Consider the following 23,913-nt stretch of genomic DNA (forward strand, 5'->3'; position numbering starts at 1 on the left):
CTGGATGATAGCGGGGTGAACAGGCAGTGGTTTGGGTGGTTGATGTCCTTGATGATCTTTATGGCCTTCCTGTAACATCGGGTGGTGTAGGTGTCCTGGAGGGCAGGTAGTTTGCCCCCGGTGATGCGTTGTGCAGACCTCACTACCCTCTGGAGAGCCTTACGGTTGAGGGCGGAGCAGTTGCCGTACCAGGCGGTGATACAGCCCGCCAGGATGCTCTCGATTGTGCATCTGTAGAAGTTTGTGAGTGCTTTTGGTGACAAGCCGAATTTCTTCAGCCTCCTGAGGTTGAAGAGGCGCTGCTGCGCCTTCTTCACGACGCTGTCAGTGTGAGTGGACCAATTCAGTTTGTCTGTGATGTGTATGCCAAGGAACTTAAAACTTGCTACCCTCTCCACTACTGTTCCATCGATGTGGATAGGGGGGTAGGCAAAGCGTCAATACAGGACTAAGATCGAATCGTACTACACCGGCTCTGACGTTCGTCGGATGTGGCAGGGCTTGCAAACTATTACAGACTACAAAGGGAAGCAGAGAGCTGCCCAGTGTCACGAGCCTACCAGACGAGCTAAACTACTTCTATGCTCGCTTCGAGGCAAATAACACTGAAACATGCATGAGCGCACCAGCTGTTTCGAAAGACTGATCACGCTATCTGCAGCCGATGTGAGTAAGACCTTTTAAACAGGTCAACATTCACAAGGCCACAGGGCCAGACAGATTACCAGGACGTGTACTGCGAGCATGACCAACTGGCAAGTGTCTTCAATGACATTTTCAAACTCTCCCTGTCTGAGTGTAATACCAACATGTTTCAAGCAGACCATTATAGTCCCTGGGCCCAAGAACAGTAAGGTAACCTGCCTAAGTGACTACCGACCCGTAGCACTCACGTCTGTAGCCATGAAGTGCTTTGAAAGGCTGGTCATGGCTCACATCAACACCATCATCCCAGAAACCCTAGACCCACTCCAATTTGCACACTGCCCCAACATATCCACAGACGATGCAATCTCCATTGCACTCCACACTACCCTTTCACACCTGGACAAAAGGAATACCTATGTGAGAATGCTATTCATTGACTACAGCTCAGCGGTCAACTCCATAGTGCCATCAAAGCTCATCAATAAGCTAAGGACCCTGGGACTAAACACCTCCCTCTGCAACTGGATCCTGGGCCGACCCTAGGTGGTAAGGGCAGGTAACAACACATCTGCCACGCTGGTCCTCAACACGGGACCCCTCAGGGGTGTGTGCTCAGTCCCCTCCTGAACTCCTTGTTCACTCATGACTGCACGGCCAGGCACGACTCCAACACCATCACTAAATTTGCTGATGACACAACAGTATAAACACCATGGTTCCAGATGATTGTGGACTACAGAAAAAAGAGGACAAAGCATCGATGGGGTTGCAGTGGAGCAGGTGGAGCAGGTTGAGAGCTTCATGTTCCTTGGTGTCCACATCACCAACAAACTAACATGGTCCAAGCACATCAAGACAGTCGTGAAGAGGGCACGACAAAACCTATTCCCCCTCAGGAGACCGCAAAGATTTGGCATGGGTACTCGCGTGTTCAGATCCTCAAAAGGTTCTACAGCTGCACCATCGAGAGCCTGACTGGTTGCATCAATGCCTGGTATGGCAACTGCTCGGCATGCAACCACAAGGCACTACAGAGGGTAGTGCGAACGACTCAGTACATCACTGGGGCCAAGCTTCCTGCCATCCAGGACCTCTACACCAGGCAGTGTCAGAGGAAGGCACTAAAAATGGTCAAATACTCCAGCCACCCTAGTCATAAACTGTTCTCTCTGCTACCGCACGGCCAGCGGCACCGGAGTGCCAAGTCTAGGTCCAAGAGGGTTCTAAAACAGCTTCTACCCCCAAGCCATAAGACTCATGAACATTTAGTCAAATGGATACCCAGACTATTTGCAGTGCCCCTCCCCTCACACCCCTCTTTACACCACTGCTACTCTCTGTTGTCATCTATGCATAGTCACTTTAATAACTCTACCTACATGTACATACTACCTCAAATAACCTGTGCCCCTGCACATTGACTCTGTATCGGTACCCCTCCTGTATATAGTCTCACTATTGTTATTTCACTGCTGCTCTTTACTTGTTACTTTTATCTCTTATTCTTATCTGTATTTCTTTTAACTGCATTGTTGGTTAAGGGGCTCGTAAGTAAGCATTTCACTATTCTGTTCTATTCAGCCCATGTGACTAATACCATTTTATTTGATATGGTCCCACAGTTGACAGTGCATGTCAGAGCAAAAACCAAGCCATGAGGTCGAAGGAATTGTTTGGAGAGCGAAGAGACAGACAGAATTGTTTCGAGGCACAGATCTGGGAAGGGTATCAAAACATTTTTACAGCATTGAAGGTCCCCAAGAACACAGTGGCCTCCATGATTCTTAAATAGAAGAAGTTTGGAACCACCAAGACTCTTCCTAGAGCTGGCCGCCCAGCCAAACTGAGCAATCGGGGAGAAGGGCCTTGGTCAGGGAGGTGACCAAGAACTCAATGGTCACTCTGACAGAGTTCCTCTGTGGAGATGGGAGAACCTTCGAGAAGGACAACCATCTCTGCAGCACTCTACCAACCAGGTCTTTATGGTAGATTAGCCAGACAGAAGCCACTCCTCAGTAAAAGGCACATGACAGCCTGCTTGGAGTTTGCCAAAAGGCACCTAAAGGACTCTGAGACCATGAGAAACAAGATTCCCTGGTCTGATGAAAACAAGATTGAACTCTTTACCCTGAATGCAAAGCGTCACGTCTGGAGGAAACCTGGCACCATCCCTACGGTGAAGCATGGTGGTGACAGCATCATGCTGTGGAGATGTTTTTCAGCTGCAGGAACTGGGAGACTTGTCAGAATCGAGGGAAAGTTTAACGGAGCAAAGTACAGAGAGATCCTTAATGAAAACCAGCTCCAGAATGCTCAGGACACCAGACTGGGTCGAAGGTTCACCTTTCAACAGGACAACGACCCTAAGCACACAGCCAAGACAGCACAGGAGTGGCTTCGGGACAAGTCTCTGAATGTCCTTGAGTGGCCTAGCCAGTGCTTGGAACATGTCTGGAGAGTCCTGAAAATAGCTGTGCAGAGACTCTCCCCATCCAACCTGACAGAGCTTGAGAGGATCTGCAGAGAATAGGAGAAACTCCCCAAATACACGTGTGCCAAGATTGTAGTGTCATACCCAAGAAGCCTCGAGGCTGTAATCACTGCCAAAGGTGCTTCAGCAGAGTCTGAGTAAAGGGTCTGAATACTTATGTAAATGTGATATTTTTTATTTTTTTTATACATTTGTACAATTTTCTAGAAACCTGTTTTTGCTTTGTCAATATGGGGTATTGTGTGTTGATTGATTTTGGGGGGACTATTGAATCCATTTTAGAATAAGGCCGTAACGTAACAAAATGTGGAAAAAGTCAAAGGGTCTGAATACAAATGCACTGTATGACTTATATCCTTATTGGCTCACTACACACTGTGTGTGTGTGTGTGTGTGTGTTTGGTTTTACTATCCTTGTGGGAACCAGAAATCCTCACAAGGATTGTAAATTGGGACATCTTACCAGTCTCCACAAGGAAAAAGGCTTTTAGTCTTAGGGTTTGGGTTAAAATTAGGGTTAGGCATTTGGTGTTAAGGTTTAGGGAAAATAGAATTTTGAATGGGAATCAATTGAATGTCAATCAATCAACAAGGATAGTAAAACAAACGTGTGTGTGTGTGTGCACAGAGCACAGATATTGGGAATGCCAAGCAGTGTGTGTGGGAGGTCTAGGGGACAGACCATGTGTGCGTCCCAACTGGTACCCTATTCCCTATATGGGTCCTGGTCAAAAGTAGTGCACATTATAGGGAATAGGGTGCCATTTGTGACAGAGCATTATATTTATAGATTGGCAACTTGACCTTCACTGCACAGTATCAGCCATTTTAGTGTCGCTCCTCCAGATACTGAATACAGACAGGTAGCATAATGGATTTAGCTGCAATGCAGTGCACTCATGTTTAGCTTCAAGCATAAATTATTATCCCTATATGTACTAGTACTACACTTAGTAAAGCAGTCCCATATACTGTATATCGGTGCTTTTTCTTCTTGATATGTTGCATTTTGATTAACTTCATTTAGAGTAAATGTAAGTTGAACTTTGGGTAATTTTTAAAAGAGGAATTTAATGCAAACACCGCAGGCCTAATATCTGGACAGAACTGTGAATAACGATGTATAACTGTGAATAACGATTTATGTATAACGATAAGGGCATTTATATTATTTTCATATAACTGTTACATAAGTTTAGTAAGCAGCCCTTTGTTATGCTGTGTAGGTTTTATGTTAACAATAAGCCTCTCCTAAAATGTTTTTAACTACAGTACATAAATGGTGCAAACCCTACCAAGGACTCCTTTTCATAGCAGCATCCAGTTGTTCTCACCCAATAACACCTACTGAAACTGAAGAGGGGGATTGTCACGACTTCTGCCGAAGTCGATGCCTCTCCTTGTTCGGGCGGTGCTCGGCGATCGACGTCACCGGTCTTCTAGCCATCATTGATCTATGTTTTATTTTCCATTGGTTTTGTCTGGTCTTCTTACACACCTGGGAGTCATGGCAGTTATTCATAGTTGTGTTAATTGTATTGTATTAAAAGGGCAAGATTCACACAAATGACAGAGATGCACATATTGTATCCATAGTTATGTTACATGTAATGATTTGTGCACAGTAGTTCAAATACACTATATATACAAAAGTATGTGGACACCCATTCAAATGAGTGGATTCAGCTATTTCAGCCACAACTATTGCTGACAAGTGTATAAAATCTATCGCACAACCATGCAATCTCCATAGACAAACATTGGCAGTTGAGTGGCCGTATTGAAGATTGGCAGATTCCAGGAGAACGCTATCTGCCCCAATGCATAGTCCCAACTGTAAAGTTTGGTGGATGAGGATTAATGGTCTGTGGCTGTTTATCATGGGTCGAGCTAAGCCCCTTAGTTCCAGTGAAGGGAAATCTTAATGCTACAGTATTCTAGATTATTCTGTGCTTCCAACTTTGTGGCAACAGTTTGGGAAAGGCCCCTTCCTGTTTCAGCATGACAATTCCCTGTGCACAAAGCTAGGTCCATACAGAAATGGTTTGTCGAGATTGGTGTGGAAGAACTTGACTGGCCTGCACAGAGCCTTGACCTCAACCCCATCAAACTCTTTTTTGGGATGAATTGGAGCGCCGACTGCGAGCCAGGCCTAATTGCCCAACATCAGTGCCCGACTTCACTAATGCTGTTGTGGCTGAATGGAAGCAAGTCCCCACAGCAATGTTCCAACATCTAGTGGAAAGCCTTCCCGGAAGAGTGGAGGCTGTTATAGCAGCAAAGGGGGGACCCAACTCCATATTAATGTCCATGATTTTGGACGAAGATGTTCAATGAGAAGGCATCCACATACTTTTGGTCATGTAGTGTAGATCAAATTCAGTTTAAATTAGAACTTTTTTTTTTAAGATGAAAGAAATAATTGTAATTACGTTCATAAACAATTAATGCTTAAAAATGACTGTGGGTGTAGATGTGACTGCAGTAGTATAAAGGCTGCACAGTATACAGCCAGCTCAGACTGAACAAAGCATTGATAAGGGAACAGAACGGAACAGAGTTTTATTGCCCAACCAAGGATGGAAAAGTTCCTTTGGCATCACCTTACAAGCTGTAGGCTGCACTTCAATATAATAAGACAGTTTGCTCTCCTGCGGTTGGTGTCCTAATTTTAGCCAACAAATTATGCTTTGGGCCATTTTCACCGTCGTTGGTCCACTTCTGAATTCAAACAGTTCAACCACCAGGTTCGGAAGATAGAGAGAGCATGGCATAGGAGCTAACCAGACCGTGGAAGAGTGGTGTTAGGCTATAGTGATTCAATCTCAAATTGCAACCCCCTCTTTATACTGTACAAGTGCATACCTATATAGGATGAGAATATACAGTACCAGTCAAATGTTTGGACACACCTACTAATTCAAGGGTTTTTCTTTATTTTTACTATTTTCTACATAGAATAACAGTGAAAACATCAAACCTATGAAATAACACACCTAGTAGTAACCAAAAAAGTGTTAAACAAATCAAAATATATTTTATATTTGAGATTCTTCAAAGTAGCTACCCTTTCCGCACTCTTGGAATTATCTCAACCAGCTTTATGAGGTAGTCACCTGGAAAGCATTTCAATTAACAAGTGCGCCTTGTTAAAAGTGAATTTGTGGAATTTCTTTCCTTCTTAATGCGTTTGAGCCAATCAGTTGTTGTGACAAGGTAGGGGTGGTATACAGAAGATTGGTCAAATTTGGTCCAATACCAAGTCCATATTATGGCAAGAACAGCTCAAATAAGTGAAGAGAAATGACAGTCCATCAATACTTTAAGACATGAAGGTCAGTCAATCCAGAACATTTCAAGAACTTTTAAAATTTCTTCAAGTGCTGTCGCAAAAACTCAAGCGCTGTGATGAAACTGGCTCTCATGAGGACTGCCACAGGAAAGGAAGATCCAGAGATATCTCTGCTGCAGAGGATAAGTTCATTTGAGTTAACTGCACTTCAGATTGCAGCCCAAATAAATGCTTCACGGAGTTCAAGTAAGAGACACATCTCAACATTAACTGTTCAGAGAAGACTGCGTGAATCAGGCCTTCATGGTCAAATTGCTGCAAAGAAACCACTAGTAAAGGACACCAATAATAAGAAGAGAATTGCTTGGGCCAAGAAACATGAGCAATGGACATTAGACCGGTGGAAATCTGTCCTTTGGTCTGAGGAGTCCAAATTTGTGTTTTTGGTTCCATCTGCCGTATCTTTTTGAGACGCAGAGTAGGTGAATGGATGATCTCTGCATGTGTGGTTCCCAATGTAAAGCATGGATGAGGAGGTGTGATGGTGTGGGGGTGCTTTGCTGGTGACACTGTCTGTGATTTATTTATAATTCAAGGCACTCTTGACCAGCATGCCTACCACAGCATTCTGCAGTGATACACCATCCCATCTAGTTTGCGCTTAGTGGGACTATCATTTGTTTTTCAACAGGACAATGACCCAACACACCTCCAGGCTGTGTAAGGGCTATTTGACCAAGAAGGAGAGGGATGGAGTGCTGCATCAGATGACCTGGCCTCCACAATCACCCAACCTCAACCCAATTGAGATGGTTTGGGATGAGTTGGACTGCAGAGTGAAGGAAAAGCAGCCAACAAGTGCTCAGCATATGTGGGAACTCCTTCAAGACGGTTGGAAAAGCATTCCAGGTGAAGCTGGATGAGAGAATCTCAAGAGTGTGCAAAGCTGTCATCAAGGCAAAAGGTGGCTACTTTGAAGAATCTAAAATCTATTTTGATTTAACACCTTTTTGGGTTACTACATGATTCCATATGTGTTATTTCATCATTTTGATGTCTTCACTATTATTCTACAATGTAGAAAATAGTCAAAATAAAGAAAACCCTTGAATGAGTAGGTGTGTTCAAACTTTTGAATGGTACTGTATATATTTGTAGTTGTCAGTGATCACAGTGAATTGTTTCCCATCACCCAGAGGGGAAGTAAGTGTCTGCTGTGTTTTGGCCCAATGAGGAGGGTAAATCCCTAACTATACTTCACTATGAACCCTGATTTTACTTGGGTCTGTCTTCTGTGTATTTGGGTCATCCCAGGTTATCAGACTAGTGTAATCAAGGATCCCAGACATTGGTAGAATCCCTTTTGGTGTATAAAGACGCCTCACGACGCCAGGACAGCGGAGTCAATCACCACCTTCCGGAGACACCTGAAACCCCACCTCTTTCAGGAATACCTAGGATAGGATAAAGTAATCCTTCTCACCCCCTTAAAAGATTTAGATGCACTATTGTAAAGTGGCTGTTCCACTGGATGTCTTAAGGTGAACGCACCAATTTGTAAGTCGCTCTGGATAAGAGCGTCTGCTAAATGACTTAAATGTAAATGTAAATAAAGGACCCACACCGGGAAAGTGTAGTTGAATATTCTATTCCCTCCTGGACCCGCTGAGAAATGTAAGTGTCTGCTATGTGTCTGCTATGTTTTGAACCTCTAGATAAGAAAATGTTGCTGTCTGTTGTGTTCAGGTCGCTGGTAAAAGCAGCGTTTTGGTATATGAAGGGTTTAAACATTGTTTTGCCCCCACACTGAGAAAGTGTATCTGTCTGCTTTGTTTTGGACCCACACTAAACAAAAGTGTAAATGCTGTGCTTGAGAAAATGTCTTTAAACGTAGGCTGTTGTATAATCCCTCACAGGGCCCCTTTGCTATTTTTGTGCCTGGGTCTGTCCGCGTCATGCTTGGGTATTTTCTCTGTTGACTAGCTCACATCAATATATATTTGAACGAATACTCAGTCAGCCTGCAGCAGCGGCAAAAACGTAAGATTTTTGAGATTTCACTCCTCGCTAAATCTGATCATTGTTGTTATTACTATAACCCAGGGATGGAGATTGGACCGCTGGAATTTGCAAAATGAAGTATGTCACATGTGACTGGCGATATGGGACAAGAAGGGAGTATACGAATGTCAGGTTTGTATGAGGATTATATTTGCATGTCTGTCAGTCTGTTGCTTAAGGAGATACTATTTTCTTACCATAGATCTTGTGCTTTAACTGCATGTATTCTGAGTAGAAAACAGCCTCATCTTGCATTGGTGTTCAATCTGCATGCTGTGGGCTGTCATGCCATGGGCTTTCTGCCTCAGTGTCCCTGGCGCTATGTATTTTCCTTATAAGATGTATAGATGAGGGGCTAGTGTTGGCCTACATGGCTGTCATCCCTGTTATGGGATATGTTCTGTATAGCTTGAACGTGATATGATGCAGTGGTATTATAAAGTCGTTTTCAATAACCTACATACAGTATACTTCCCAATGTCTCCATTCAACATGCTTCAGCTGCTGTACCATCCATGTCTTATCAGCATGTACGGTCAGATCCATAAATATTGGCATCCTTGATAAAGATTTGCAAAAAAGGCTGTATAAAACTGATAATACAAATACTGAGCTATATTTTATGGTAAGAAAAAATGGGGAAATTATATTATGTTAATACTATTGCTCAGAGAAATAGATTTTGTTTAATGAGTAATAAATTCAAAGAAGATACTCTAGCACTGACCACTTGCAAGGATAACCACACTGAGCCTTTTTCTAAATGTGTTATGGGATTGGAGAGCACATTGGAAGGGATCTTAGACCATTCATCCATACAGAATCTTTCCAGATCCTTGATATCCTTCGTCTGCATGGATTGCCCAATTCAACTCAAACCACAGGTTTTCAATGTGGTTCAAGTCCAGAGACTGAGATGGTCATTGCAAAATGTTGATTTTGTGGTCAATGAACAATTTCTTTGTGGATTTTGATTAGTGCGTGGGGTTAATGTCTTGCTGGGATCCACTTGCGGCTAAGTGTCAGCCTCCTGGTAGAGACCACCAGGTTTTTGACTAAAATGTCCTGGTACTTGTTAAAGTTCATGATGCCGTTGACCTTAACAAGGGTGCCAAGACCAGTTGAAGCAAAATAGCCCCATAAAAGCAAAGATCCACCATCATATTTTACTGTAGGTATAAAGTACTTTTCTGCATTTGCTTTCGTTTTTCAATGTCAAACTCACCACTTGTGTGTGTGTGTGTGTGTGTGTGTGTGTGTGTGTGGCCAAAGAGCTCTATCTTCATGTCATCTAACCATAGCACCGGTTCCAATCCAAGTGCCAATGCTATTTATCAGGGGCTCCCAAGTGGCGGAGCGGTCTAAAGCACTGCATCTCAGTGCTAGAGGCGTCACTACAGACCCTGGTTTGATTCCAGGCTGTATCACAACCGACTATGATTGGGAGTCCCATAGGGCGGCACACAATTGGCCCAGTGTCGTTAGGGTTTGGCCGGTGTAGGCCGTCATTGTAAATGAGAATTTGTTCTTAACTGACTTGCCTAGTTAAATAAAGGTAACAAAAAAAATGTGGTCAGATTAAATCAAAATAGAGCTCTTTGGCTATGCACAGCAGTGGTACAGTAGCATCTTTCTGTGAACAGTTTTGATATACCATGAATGAGATATATTACTGTAACGTGCGACACGACCGTTAGCTTTACCCACATGAGGAATAGATAGACTTAAAAGAGGTTGGGAAGTGTACATGCTAAAGGGTATGTTCCCTTCCCTCTCTCTCTGTGGTGTAATTCAGAGGCGAGGTATGCATTGTTTCAATGAGGCAGGCTTATCTCCCTGACACCCTGCACTTGTAGTTCCTCCTCTCATTGCTTTAGTTGGGAAGGATGGAAAAATACCCAGCTATGAGGTCAGAACGACCTTGAGGAGAGATAGATCCCCTGTCCCCTCCCTCTCAAGGCTTCTTACAATGTTGTCACCTCTGCCCTGATACCTCTGGAAACCTTCTCTCATAGAATGTTCCAAAAATCCACCTTTTACAGTACACAGAATATACTGGATTCTCCTCTTTGGTCTGTCTGTCGAAGTGAGGAATGCAAAACTCTATCTGATTACTGTAGTCTTTAGCCATATGTCAAGTGGGAGGATAAAGCACTTCCCATTTGAATATTAGTTGGACATACTTGCAGTATAAGCACAGCCTCTTTGATTTAATGCGTGTTTTATCTCTGCATCTTGAGTCACCTTGGATTTGTATCATCCCCGAGAGAGAGAGAGAGAGAGAGAGAGAATACTAGGATGGTTGTAAGAAAGAGAGCAGTAGGAAGAAACAAAAAGAGAGGGCGTCACTCATAGAATGTCCTAATTAAGAGTAGCTCAGTGGGTTTGAACCAGATAATCTTACATAACCTCGATAAAGAGCACACAGCCTTTGATACCGAGAAGATGAAAATGATGTTCCCTCTGAGACGCAGCATATTGTGGAGCCCCATGGTATAGAGCTGAGGTATGGGACAAGATTACATATCCAACCCCATTGCATTTTGCTGAGGTATGGGACAAGATTACATCTCATTCTACGGGCCCTGGTCAAAAGTAGTGCACTATGTAAGGGATAGGCTGCCATTTGTGATGAAGGCACAGTAATAGCTCCGAGATCCAGATAGCCCCATGGTATGGAACTGAGATATAGGACAGGATAATATACAGTACGCACATCCAATGTCTTTGAGTTTAGAGTCCAAGTGCACACAAATACAGTACGCACACACACACACACATTGTGATTGTAGTGCACAATGTGTGTGTGTAATATGAGATACTATGAGGTAACAGGATTGGAAAAAGTCTAGTAAAGAGCCAGATTCTTCTTTCCTGCTGTGAACACTGGTCATTATGTACCAAGTTTATTTGAGGAAGGAACATAAAGTACGTTATTTTTGTAAGTAAGCCATCTTTGCATCTACCGATTCATCTTGTATTCTGTCTTTGCTAGGGATAATGCTTGGGTGTCCTTGAGGTAATGTTTTGAGGTATGCAATTTCACTGATAATAATTTCAGCTTTCTGATGTCTTTCAGATGACCCTTTATCTCCACATATTACTACATTTACATCACAGACATTATTGTCTGTTGGATATCAACCCTGAAGAGGAATCGTCATGGAGTCACTAGAAGCTACTGTGGAGGTGAAATGCTCTAAAGAGGGTCTGAAAAAGACAGTTAGACAGACAGAGTGGGCAGCGCCAGAGCCTACAACTGCCCAAACTAAAATGTCCCCTTCGGCTGATTCTGAGGGGGAGGGGTGGCACCAATGCCCACAACCTGAGGAGGACCAGAGTAGAACCACATGTGGTTCAACAGACAAGCCTGACTCAGGGAAACTAAGACAATTAGGGAAATCACCACACCAATTACAGGATCAAGCCTGCAGTCATCCTCATTACAACGTATTAACATCATATCCACCACTGGGGAGACAGGCAGTTCCCTTTGCTAGGCAGAAAACGGCAGATCGCTCGGTTTCTGCACTTCCGCTATCCCATGGCAACTGTGAAGGGCCCTCCCCTCAGAGGAGCGCCCCCAGTTTACCCGCGTCTCATCAACACTGTTCCCAGTCAGGGATAGAGGACCTATCCAAGGACGTGTGTAGTAAGCTGGAGCAGAAACAGCAGCAGAGGCCTGGGAAGTATGTTTGTGATTATTGTGGGAGGGCATGTGCCAAACCCAGCGTACTTAAAAAGCATATTCGCTCACATACTGGGGAGCGACCCTACCCCTGCGTTCCCTGCGGCTTCTCTTTCAAAACCAAGAGCAATTTATACAAACACAGAAAATCTCATGCTCACTCTGTCAAAGCTGGGACAGTGCCAATTTCAGAACTGGGTTCTTACAATGCCAACATAGAGGACCGGGGATCTTTAGAAGGAGAAGGAGAGCTATACTCTGACGCTGAGCAGAGCTCTGACACGGATGATGACTATTCATCGTTCTTGGACTCTGTTTCAGTCGAGGAACCAGATAGCACCACTGCTGTGAAAGTACTGAATCTCATTGCCCAGAAACAGGGAGTTACATCAACATTATCTGAGGAGCGTTCAGCCAGGCTCCCAGAGATCAATGGTGCTCAAGCTCCAGCCGTTTCTCAGGTCAGTCGTGCAATTCAATCCAGCGCCATCAAGCAGAGGCTGGCACTCCGGCTCTCAGAGAAAAGGAGCAGTGACACTGACACATCTCTCTCCCTGCCTAGCCAGGGAAGCAAAGGCAGCACAGACTCAGGCTACTTCTCACGCTCTGAGAGCGCAGAACACCAAACCGGTGGTCCTCCCAACACAAACGCCAAGTCCTATCAAGAAATTATGTTTGGGAAGTGTTACAAACCGAACCCGAAACAGGCCATAACTGTTGTGACTTGCACTACAGACTTAATAAGTGATCGTAAGTCTTCAGAGCGAGGTGTTTCCCGCGTATTCACACAAGAAAAGGAATCAATGATAGAATCGATCAGAATAAACACACATTCATTTACAAGGGAAGAAATTAAAGAGGCTCAACTAGAGCTCTCCGATTCTGGGCAGCTGGTGCGGAGCAACTCGATGCCCACGTCCTCAGCTGCGTGTCTGGACATGCCACAAGGCCTGCGAGGCAGCCACTCCTTTGATGAGAGGGCATCCCCTGGAGGTATTAGGAGACTCAGGCGACAGGCTGCCTTTGAACACTCTGCACACGATGGACACACAGAACTTCCTGACCACTACGGAAACATCTCTGATATTTCCAACCTTGGAGTAGAGATGGAATTTGCGACGAGGAAACGACGGAAGGAAAACTGTATCAGGGAGGAGGAGGATATAGCAAGCCAGTATCACACAGACTCCGACCACGCTGAAGAGACGAGGGACTGTGATTCAAAGCCAGCCTCTCAAGGTGCTCTAACCACGACTCCTTCAGTGAAAGTGCATGCCCAAGGCGTGAATACACAGGATAGAGCGCAGTGTGATAGACTGGACATGGAAATGTTGGAAGACACCACAGAGAAGAGAGCTTTAGGTAATGTCATCTCTGTGATTCAACACACAAACTCCTTGAGCAGGTCTCACTCGGACGAGTCTTACAACCGCCAGAGACGGGAAAAGCCTTCCTCAATGGAAGTGGTGGAGCAAACCGAAACCCGAGATAAAAGGACTGAGGTCATTACACACCAATTGAGTGACAGTAGATTGTTAGATCAATCATATCAAATGACACCTAAGCTAGTCCGTCAGTCCAACATACAGGTCCCAGAGATCAGGGTGACTGTAGAACCTGACAGTCCAGAGAAAGAGAACGCAGCGGAGGTGAAACAGGTGAAGGCGAAGGAGCCCGATAGATATGTAGAGGAGTTCCAGTGGCCTCAAAGAAGTGAAACCCTGTCTCAGTTCCCCCCAGAAAAACTCCCTCCAAAGAAGAAGAGACTGCGCTTAGCTGACTTGGAGCACTCTTCTGGTGAATCTAGCTTCGAGTCAGCCTGTACGAGCCTCTCCCGAAGCCCTAGTCAGGATAGCAACCTATCCTACTGCTCCAGCTTCTCGTTTGACCGAGAAGAGAGAGAGCGAGAGTTTATCCCCAAGCCAGCTCCCCTGGCAGCTAGACAGGATGAGTTTGGAAAAGCGTTGGAGTTCTTAGCTGTGCCAGGAAGCGCCCACTCCCTCTCTGTCCTGAACCAGCGTCAACAACATGAAATGAGACGCTCCTCTTCAGAACAGGCACCATGCAACTCTCAGCGCAGAGAGCTCCCAGAGGTCCGAAGCGTATCATTTGACTACGGCAGTCTCTCTCCAATGGCCAAAGTTAGACATGCGGAACTCGGCGCCAGTTACTCAGAACCCAGACGGGGTAACTTGGTAAGACAGGCGTCCTTGAATGTTGACCCTGAATTTACACATCCAGTCCTTCCGCTAAATATTCTTCCTCAGTACCTCAGCAATGCCCTGTCGCTCTCAACCACTTCTCTGCTCTCGCAGTCTCTGCCACTGTTTGCCCCTCAGCCACCACACTCCGGTCTCTTAGTTCCTGTTAGAATACAGGCTCACGTGCCATCTTACGGTAGCATTACATACACCACTGTGTCACAGGTTGTAGAGGATCCATACGAAAACTCTCTCACTTCTCACTTTGCACATTTATCCACAAATGTAGATGTGTTATTAGGACACCCCCGAGGACTGTTGACCAACAACCCAGCCCAGATTCAAGTTCTAGATCTGTCACCAGCTAAGTTTAAGACAGGCATCCCTCTAACCCTGACCTCCAGGACTATCTCCACCACCAACTGTGGATCCAGTGGTGGATCCAACAAGCGCATGTTGTCTCCGGCCAGCAGCTTGGACCTGTTCACGGAGGTAAAACAGCAGAAACGTGTCAAAGAGGAGAAAATGTACGGTGAGATAGTGGAGGAGTTGGGTGCTGTGGAGTTAGGGAACTGTAATGTGACCGAAGAGAGCAAGTACAGTTTAAAGACGGAGTTTAAAAGTGACACCAACCAGGGAGCATCACTGTCAGGCCTTTCTTCTATATCCTCTTTGTCTGTGTCATCCTCACGTCATTCTCTTGACGACCGAGCAAGTGAAAGCTTCATCTCACCTCAGCAACAAGGGTCAGAATGTCCTGATTCCCCTATGGACAACTCCCCAACCGAAACACGCCTATATCCACCCTCTCTGATTTCCCTCTCTGATTTCAAAGAGTCTGGCATGGACATCAAGGCACAGATGGAAATTATGGTGCAGGTAGTCAAAGGTCAGGGCATCCTCATCTCTGACGGTGAAAACACCAAACTGATATCTCAGTTTCCAAGTCTTCGCACAACGACAGTTGTGAGTTGGTGCTATCTGAACTACACCAAGCCAAACAGCACTCACAACACTTCTCCTATGTCCTCTGTGTACACTACGTGGTGCGTCAGTTCCCATAACCCCAACCCTCCTAACCTCAACACCAGTGCAACCCTGGCTCTGCTCCGCTCCAAACAGAAGACTAACACATGGGTGTACACAATGGCTGCCATGTACCAACCTGGGACTGGGAAACTGGTCTCCTCCTCACTCTTATGGAGGCAGAAGCTTGAGCTGGTGAGAACCTTTATTGTTCATTTTTGATTTAGTCCAAATCACCCTTACATTTCCATATTGTATGTTTACCATCCTTCACTAAAGTTACATCATAAACTAATATTGTATAATATTGTAACCATATTACATTGTTAATATCCTGTATTACCTAACTCCATTACCTAAACATATCTAAACTGCATGTTAACAGAATGTATATTCTTGACCTCCCGAGTGGCGCAGCGGTCTAAGGTTGCTGCGTCACTACAGCCTGGGGTTCGATCCCTGTGTCATTATCGGTCGTGACCGGGAGTCCCATAGCGCAGCGCATAATTGGCCCAGCGTCATCTGGGTTAGGGGAGGGTTTGGCCCAGCATCGTCCGGGTTAGGCCCAGCGTCGTCCGGGTTAGGGGAGGGTTTGGCCCAGCGTCGTCCGGGTTAGGGGAGGGTTTGGCCCAGCGTCGTCAGGGTTAGGGGAGGGTTTGGCCCAGCGTCGTCCGGGTTAGGGGAGGGTTTGGCCGGAGGGGCTTTACTTGGCTCATCACTCTGACTTTGTTTGTCAGTTGAACTGTGTTTCCTCCGAAACATTGGTGCGGCTTCCGGGTTAAGCAAACGGTTTGGCGGTTTCTGGGGACGCATTACTCGACCTTCGCCTCTCCCGAGGGAATTGCAGCGATGAGACAAGCTCATGGAGAGAAAATGGGGTTACATTTTTTAAATGTTTTATTCTTCCTTCATATTAATGTTTATTTATCTGGCTCATTTAGCTACAGAGCAAACCCGAGCTCAAAGAGCTGGATGTGATCTCCTGTGGAAGGAAAGTGAAGGATGCCAGCTGCAGGGTAAAAGCAGCGAAGGAGGACTGGAAAGACATGGAGGTCTCCTCGAAACATACAGCAGCGCCAACACCAACACCAACACCAACCCAGATCAAAATCTTTGATGGAGGGTCAGTTATGACACTATCACATGAATCAATAAGCAATAGAATGTTCATTATAATGTTAGCTTGTAATGTTTTATATAGGGGTAACGCCTGGTGGTACAAAATATTTGTCACTTTATTTATTTAACCCGGTAGTCCTATTGAGGTCAGAAGACCCCTTTCCCAAGGGTGACCTGGAATTAGATGAAATATATGTATTCACTTAACTTAGCTTTTTTATAGAACATCACATTAAGGATTGTTTCCCTTCCCTCAGGTTCAAGTCCAATGAGGACTATGTGTACGTGAGGGGCCGAGGCCGAGGAAAGTATATCTGTGAGGAGTGTGGCATCCGCTGTAAGAAACCTAGTATGCTAAAGAAACACATACGCACCCACACTGACGTCAGACCCTACGTTTGCAGGGTCTGCAACTTCGCTTTCAAAACGAAAGGTGGGTATCCCGTCTTTTTATTCCATTGAGATGAATGAAACAAGCGGTATAAAAGCACTTTGTGACAACTGATGATTTAATTGATTTGATTGATTGATTGATGACAATAGGAACATTTATTTCCAAAATGTACAATTGAAGGGTAATGAATGTAGTAAGCTCAACAAGATGAATCTTTAAATGTTTGTTGTCCTACAGGAAACCTGACCAAGCATATGAAGTCAAAGGCTCACATGAAGAAGTGTCTTGAGATTGGTGTGTCAGTCACAGTGGATGATACAGAGACACAGGAATCTGGTAAAATATTGACCAATGACCAGTATACTATACTTCACTCCCTAATATGAATTATTCAGATATGTAACACTGAGTTAATGACAGAAAGGAATTTGATTTATATTTGTCTTTATTTTTTCCTGTTCTTTCAAACAATACAGATGACATCCAGCAAGACTCGAAGACCGGGGTCGTGAGCTCAGCCAAACACCAGTTCTCGGATGCAGACGACTCCGATGGCATGGATGAAGAGATAGATGACATCGACGAAGATGACGATGATGATTACGACGGTGGCTCCACTCCAAAAATCCGCTCCCGGAGCACCAGCCCTCAGCCCTGTGACATAGCCTCTCCGTCGGTCACCGCTGCCACCATCACCCAGGTTGTGTCGTCGGATCTCCATGGCTGTACCCTCAGTACCTTCCGTTCTCTCCCCAGCTGCCTCACCAACTCCATCGTGCCTCCACCGTGCCATGCCCATACCTCCATCTCAGGCAAGAGGACAGGGCCAGACCGGAGGACTGTCTTAGCCTCCAGCCTGGACAAGGAGCCGAGTGAGAGAGAGAGGCTTGTGGAGGAGGACTGTAGCCTGGCCATGCTGTCTCCTGACCAGGGTTGTCTGTTCACCGGTCTGCTGTACACTGGCTGGGAGTCCCCTCTGAGGGAACTGTCCCCCTCCCAGCTCCGCTACCCATCACCCCGTAGAGACCTCTCCCCCCGGGGTCGATTCTCACCTCGATGGGACACCTCCCAGCTGAGGCCCAGCTCCCCCAACCTCACCCCCATCCAGCACCTCTCCCCGGCCTGCATGGAGAGGCCCCTGTCCCCAGGCGGAGTGGACCTGCCTGGGAGGAGGGAGCCATCGGCCCGGGGCAGACAGAGGGTGGTGCTGAGGGCTGTGTCTCCACGTAGAGGGGGCTCGCAACACAGAGGGTCTGGCGATAAAACCAAGCGACAAGCCAAGGCTGAACTTGTCCACAAGGGAGGATCCATTGAAATGGATTTGGTATGTAATATAGTTGTATACACTATATTATACACACATGTTTAGATTGACTAGTATGCTTGTCCATGCAAAACTAGTTGCACTGACTTCATTTCAACCATCTTTGTCAGCTGGGTTGTTAGTATTCTTGATATAAAACCTTTATTCATTTTTTTTCCCACCCCTGGAGTCCCTGCATTAAACTGTAGAAAACTGTCTTCTGGTAGTCACTATAACTTGTTGTTTTTAGGATCAGAGGAGAAGCACGCTCCCCAAACTGCCTGGTCCCTACATCTCCAGTTGTACCCATCATAATGTCCTCAGCCACCTTCCCCTACACTCCCAGCAGCAGGCTCGAACTCTACTCCCCATGGTCCCTATCGGGGGGATCCAGGTACTGCGCTCTTTGCCCTCCTGCAGCTCTGACCGGACCCATCTGTCAGTCCTGTCCCATCAGAAGACTGAGCTCCACCAGGACAGCAATAAGGAGGGATCTGTCTGTGTGGCGGGCTTCGGTGCAGAGGACTCAGTAGCCCAGCAGCAGGAGAAGGAGTGGGAAAGGGAGAGGCCGTCCCCCCACCAGACACCCTGGGACTCTGAGGAGGAGAAAGATCTTGTCTCTGTCCTCACGGTCAGGGACCCTAAGCAGGAAGAGGGTCTTCAGACCTGCACCAAGGCCATCGCCTCCCTCAGGATCACTTCCGAGGAGCATCAATAGGCTGGGGTTGCATAGGGCTCTGGCCAAAAGTAATGCACTCTATAGGGAATAGGGTACCATTTGGGACATATGCTACATGACCAAAGGTATGTGGACACCTGCTCGTCTAACATCTCATTTCAAAATCATGAGCATTAATATGGAGTTGGTCCCCCCATTGCTGCTATAACAGCCTCCACTGGACTTGCTTCCATTCAGCCACAAGATCATTAGTGAGGTTGGGCACTGATTTTGGGTGAATAGGCCTGGCTCGCAGTCGGTGTTCCAATTCATCCCAAAGGTGTTCAATAGGGTTGAGGTCAGGGCTCTGTGCAGGCCAGTCAAGTTCTTCCACACCGATCTCGACAAACCACTTCTGTATGGACCTCGCTTTGTGCATTGTCATGCTGAAACAGTAAAGAGCCTTCCCCAAACTGTTTCTACAATGTTGGAAGCACAGAATCGTCTAGAATGTCATTGTATGCTGTAGCGTTAAGATTCCCCTTCACTGGAACTAAGGGACCCTTCCTGAACCATGCAATACAGTTGGCACTATGCATTGGGGCAGGTAGCGTTCTCCTGGCATCCACCAACCCTAGATTTATCCTTCGGACTGCCAGATGATAAAGCGTGATTCTTCACTCTGGAGAATGTGTTTCCACTGCTTCAGCTGACGCTTGGCATTGTGCATGGTGATCTTAGGTTTGTGTACAGCTGCTCGGCCATGGAAACCCATTTCATGAAGCTCCCGACGAACAGTTCCTGTGCTGAAGTTGCTTCCAGAGGCAGTTTGGAACTCGGTTGTGAGTGTTGCAACCGAGGACAGACGATTTTTACGCACTTCAGCACTCGGCGGTCCCGTTCTGTGAGCTTGTGTGGCCTACCACTTCGCAGCTGAGCCGTTGTTGGTCCTAGACATTTCCACTTCACAATAACAGCACTTACAGTTGACCGGGGCAGCTCTAGCAGGGCAGAAATGTGATGAACTGACTTGTTGGAAAGGTGGCATCCTATAGCGATGCCATGTTGAAAGTCACTGAGCTCTTTAGTAAGGCCATTCCACTGCCAATGTTTGTCTATGGAGATTGCTCGATTGTATACACCTGTCAGCAACGGGTGTGGTTGAAATAGCCAAATCCACTAATTTGAAGGGGTGTCCACATACTTTTGTATATATAGTGTACCTTGGAGCTTCCTCAAGGAGCAGCTGAGCCTCTCATCCATTGCCCAGTCCCCAGCTTGCCTGGTGGCAAGATCTGTTTATGCTGTCTTGTCAACTTCTATGGTCACATAGGAGTTGGCAAGACAGCACAAGAAGATTTGGCACCAGAATACATCCACAGTCCCTCTCAATCTCATTCCTCTAAACAGACAGACAGACAGTCAGACATACAAAATGACTTCATCCAGTCCCTTTTGGTTGGGTGTTGGAGGCTCTCCTCTCAGTCGGTTCAGGTTTCTGCATGCTAGTAGTGTAAAGGCCAGTCATCTAACACGCCCCTCCCTTCCTGTCTCCCTCCCACAGACTATATCTATATCTGAGCGAAGAACAAACCTTGAAATACAGGAACAACACAAGACTTCATGCTCTCTATGAATTAAGAGTTTTTGAACATTTAGGTCAGCAGAATCCTCATAGCGAAGGACAAGCAAGAAGTCAGTTGAAGCGGTGGACACAGGTGCAAAACATGGTGTTAAAGTAAATGCTTATATATTAGTTAAGCTTGCATACACTTGCACACAAACCTAATTATTGATGTTGATTATACTCCATAACCCACTCTTAACACATACAGTATGTGCATACACATGTATACGTGGACAAGCATTTCGCTACACCCGCAATAACATCTGCTAAATATGTGTATGTGACCAATAACATTTGATTTGATTGGACTACTTTGAAAATAGGCTGTTATTGTATTCATATCGAGTGATGATAGTTAAGGGTTTGATTATTGAAAACATTGGAGAGGGAGTAACAACATAAGTATCTGAAATATGAAAGTATTTGAAAATTGAGTCTGACCAAATTTAGCATAGACTTGCTTCTTGTCCAGTTTGGTGCTTTTGATTGAACAGCAAAGGTCTGTCTATGCCTTTTCTTTGCTTTGCTTTCTACCTATGTTTTGAACGAGCATATTAAGCAAGGGAAAAGTGAATATCATTTTTAAGGAACTTTTAATCAGAATTGTCTGACGTGACAGTGTTATTTATTATCAATGAATATTGCACTAAAACATATATTTTACTTTGTGGAATGAAATTGCTGATTTGTGCCGCTACGTTTAATGTAAATGTGTCCATTTTAAATGTTTTATGTTGCAGATTCTCAATGTTGTGTTTTTATCTTTATGCTATTGCACAAATAGAGAAGTGAATATTATGTATACTGTGAGATGTCTTTATATATTAGAAAAGTACTCTCTTATTGACGACGGAAAATATTTGACTACTATTTATATGCTGTATATTATCTCCACTTATGCAACAGTGTGTCCCACTGACCGAAGCGTATGAGATCCTTATGATGTCATGTCATTGCTTTATAACTTATGGCTTTGAATCAAAAACTTGTTTTTGTTATTCTGGCCACTGAATCTTTATGAATTTAAATAAGCACTTTCCTCCTAACTTTGATAACTGACTGAGGTGGTGAGTGAGGAGAAATAAAAACAATCATGTGAGCTAATTGTGAGTTCAAACATTCCACTTATTTTAAGTGATCCTTACCTGCAGTGCCTTCAGAAAGTATTCACACCCCTTGACTTTTTCCACATTTTGTTGTGTTACAGCCTAAATGTATTACATTTAGATGTTGTGTCACTGGCCTACACGCAATACCCCATAATGTCAAAAAGGAATTATGTTTTTAGAAATGTTTACAAATTCATTTAAAATGAAAAGCTGAAATGAGTCTTGAGTCAATAAGTATTCAACCCCTTTGTTATGGCAAGCCTAAGTATGTTCAGGAGTAAAAATGTGCTTAACAAGTCACATGATAAGTTGCATGGACTCTGTCAGCAATAATAGTGTTTAACATGATTTTTGAATGACTACCTCATCTCTGTACCCCACACATACAGTTATCTGTGCGGTCCCTCAGTCGAGCAGTGAATTTCAAACACAGATTCAACCACAAAGACCAGGGAGGTTTTCCGATGCCTCACAAAGAAGAGCACCTATTGGTAGCCTGTATAGAATATAAATATTTCAAAACATGCATCATGTTTGCAATGTGGAAATAAAGTAAAACTGCAAAAAATATGGCAAAGAAATGTACTTTATATCCTGAATACGTTATGTTTGGGGCAAATCCAACACAACACATCACTGAGTACCACTTCATATTTTCAAGCATGGTGGTGGCTACATCATGTTATGGGTATGCTTGTTATTGGCAAGGGAGTTTTTTGGGGATAAAAAGAAATGGAATTGAGCTAAGCACAGGCAAGATCCAGAGGAAAACCTGGTTCAGTCTCCTTTCTAACAGACACTGGGAGACAAATTCCCCTTTCATCAGGACAATAACCTAAAACACGAGGAGAAATATAACCTGGAGTTGCTTAGAAAAACAATATTGAATGATCCTGTGTGGCTTATTTACAGTTTTAAATTAAATTGTTTTGAAAATCTATGGTAAGACTTTAAAATGGCTGTCTAGCAATGATTAACAACCAACTTGACAGAGCTTGAAGAATTAGAGACTTACCAAGAAAGACTCACAGCTGTAGTTGCTGCCAAATGCGATTCTAACATGTATTGACTCAGGGGTGTGAATAGTTATGTAAATGAGATGTTTCTGTATTTAATTTTCAATACATTTAGAAAAAAAAGAAGAAGAAAAATGTTTGTTTTTTCACTTTGTCATTATAGGGTATTGTGTGTAGATGGGTGAAAAAAAATCTATCTAATCCATTTTGACTTCAGGCTGTAACACACCAAAATGTGAAATAAGTCAAGGGGTATGAATAGTTTCTGAAGTCACTGTAAGTATGCATGTACAGTGCATTGCGTTTTACAATTTTATTCCCTTTTAGTTTTAAGTGTGAATGTTCTTTTAGGTTTTAGGTAAAGAAGATGGGTGGATTAATTCATTTGTTTCCGCTAATAATGTAAATACTTGTACACTGAAATTCATATTTCCTTTATGCACAATAGTTTTTGTCTGGGTTGAATTTGCAGTGTTGAATTCACAACTTTTTATGTGGATTGTAGATATCTTTTAAGAGGTAAAAAAATAATGGCTGCGTTTTAAATATTGAAGTTATTAACATGACGTTAGCAAATTGACTTGACATTTACAGTTTCACAGCTGAGACATGAGTGTGGATTGATTTGAAATACATTATACTCAGCTTTAACTCTCACCATGATGTCTGTGGTAGCCATCACTTTACCGACTCCATTTACATGCTATCACAGGTCATACTGTATGGCAGTGGCGATTTTAGCATATACATCTTGGTTGGGCAAACGCCAACTTTTTTTTTTAGATGCATGCCAGCAAAGCCACTGCACAACACAACACTAAACAATACATGAATTGCACTATAATGGTGTCTTGTGGTGCCCACAAACTGTTAGGGCCTATATAAAGCTGAGCTTTCTTTTCAGCACCATAGAGTGAATCCTTACCACTGCTACACCTGGCTATCAGTAGAGCCTTGTCTAGCAGCGAAACAGCCTAATTGTTTATTTTTATTTTTTATTAATCTTTAATTAACTAGGCAAGTCACTTAAGAACAAATTCTTATTTACAATGACAACCTACCAAAAGGTCTCCTGCGGGGATATGGGCTGGGATTTAAAAATATATATAATAATAAATAAATATAGGAGAAAACACACATCACGACGAGAGACAACACTACAATAAAGAGAGACCTAAGACAACAACATAGCAAGGCAGCAACACATGACAACAAAGCATGGTAGCAACACAACATGATATTATTTCTTTAAAAAAAAACATAGCTGATATGGCTGACTT

General features: G+C 44.3%; 1 protein-coding gene across 3 annotated transcripts; it reads left to right on the top strand.

Annotated features, from left to right (window-relative positions):
* Positions 1 to 8,419: 8,419 nt before the first annotated feature.
* On the top strand, positions 8,420 to 21,607 carry LOC115145901 (transcription factor HIVEP2-like). 3 transcript variants are annotated; one of them, XR_010459729.1, is made up of 8 exons: positions 8,420 to 8,624; positions 11,572 to 15,602; positions 16,349 to 16,530; positions 16,784 to 16,959; positions 17,158 to 17,256; positions 17,397 to 18,244; positions 18,474 to 19,027; positions 20,446 to 20,529. XR_010459729.1 is itself a non-coding variant. In XM_029687538.2 (7 exons), the coding sequence occupies exons 2-7, from the start codon at positions 11,655 to 11,657 to the stop codon at positions 20,515 to 20,517; spliced, it is 5,325 nt and encodes a 1,774-aa protein (XP_029543398.2). In that variant the 5' UTR covers positions 8,420 to 8,624; positions 11,572 to 11,654; the 3' UTR covers positions 20,518 to 21,607. The 3 variants fall into 3 exon arrangements, 2 of the variants coding, with proteins under 2 accessions (XP_029543398.2, XP_029543397.2); XM_029687538.2 differs by lacking the exon at positions 18,474 to 19,027 and having other exon boundaries at positions 20,446 to 21,607; XM_029687537.2 differs by having other exon boundaries at positions 18,474 to 20,532.
* The last annotated feature ends 2,306 nt before the right edge of the window (positions 21,608 to 23,913 follow it).

The sequence above is a fragment of the Oncorhynchus nerka genome, linkage group LG18 (assembly GCF_034236695.1).
Source record: "Oncorhynchus nerka isolate Pitt River linkage group LG18, Oner_Uvic_2.0, whole genome shotgun sequence".
NCBI classification, from domain to species: Eukaryota; Metazoa; Chordata; class Actinopteri; order Salmoniformes; family Salmonidae; genus Oncorhynchus; species Oncorhynchus nerka.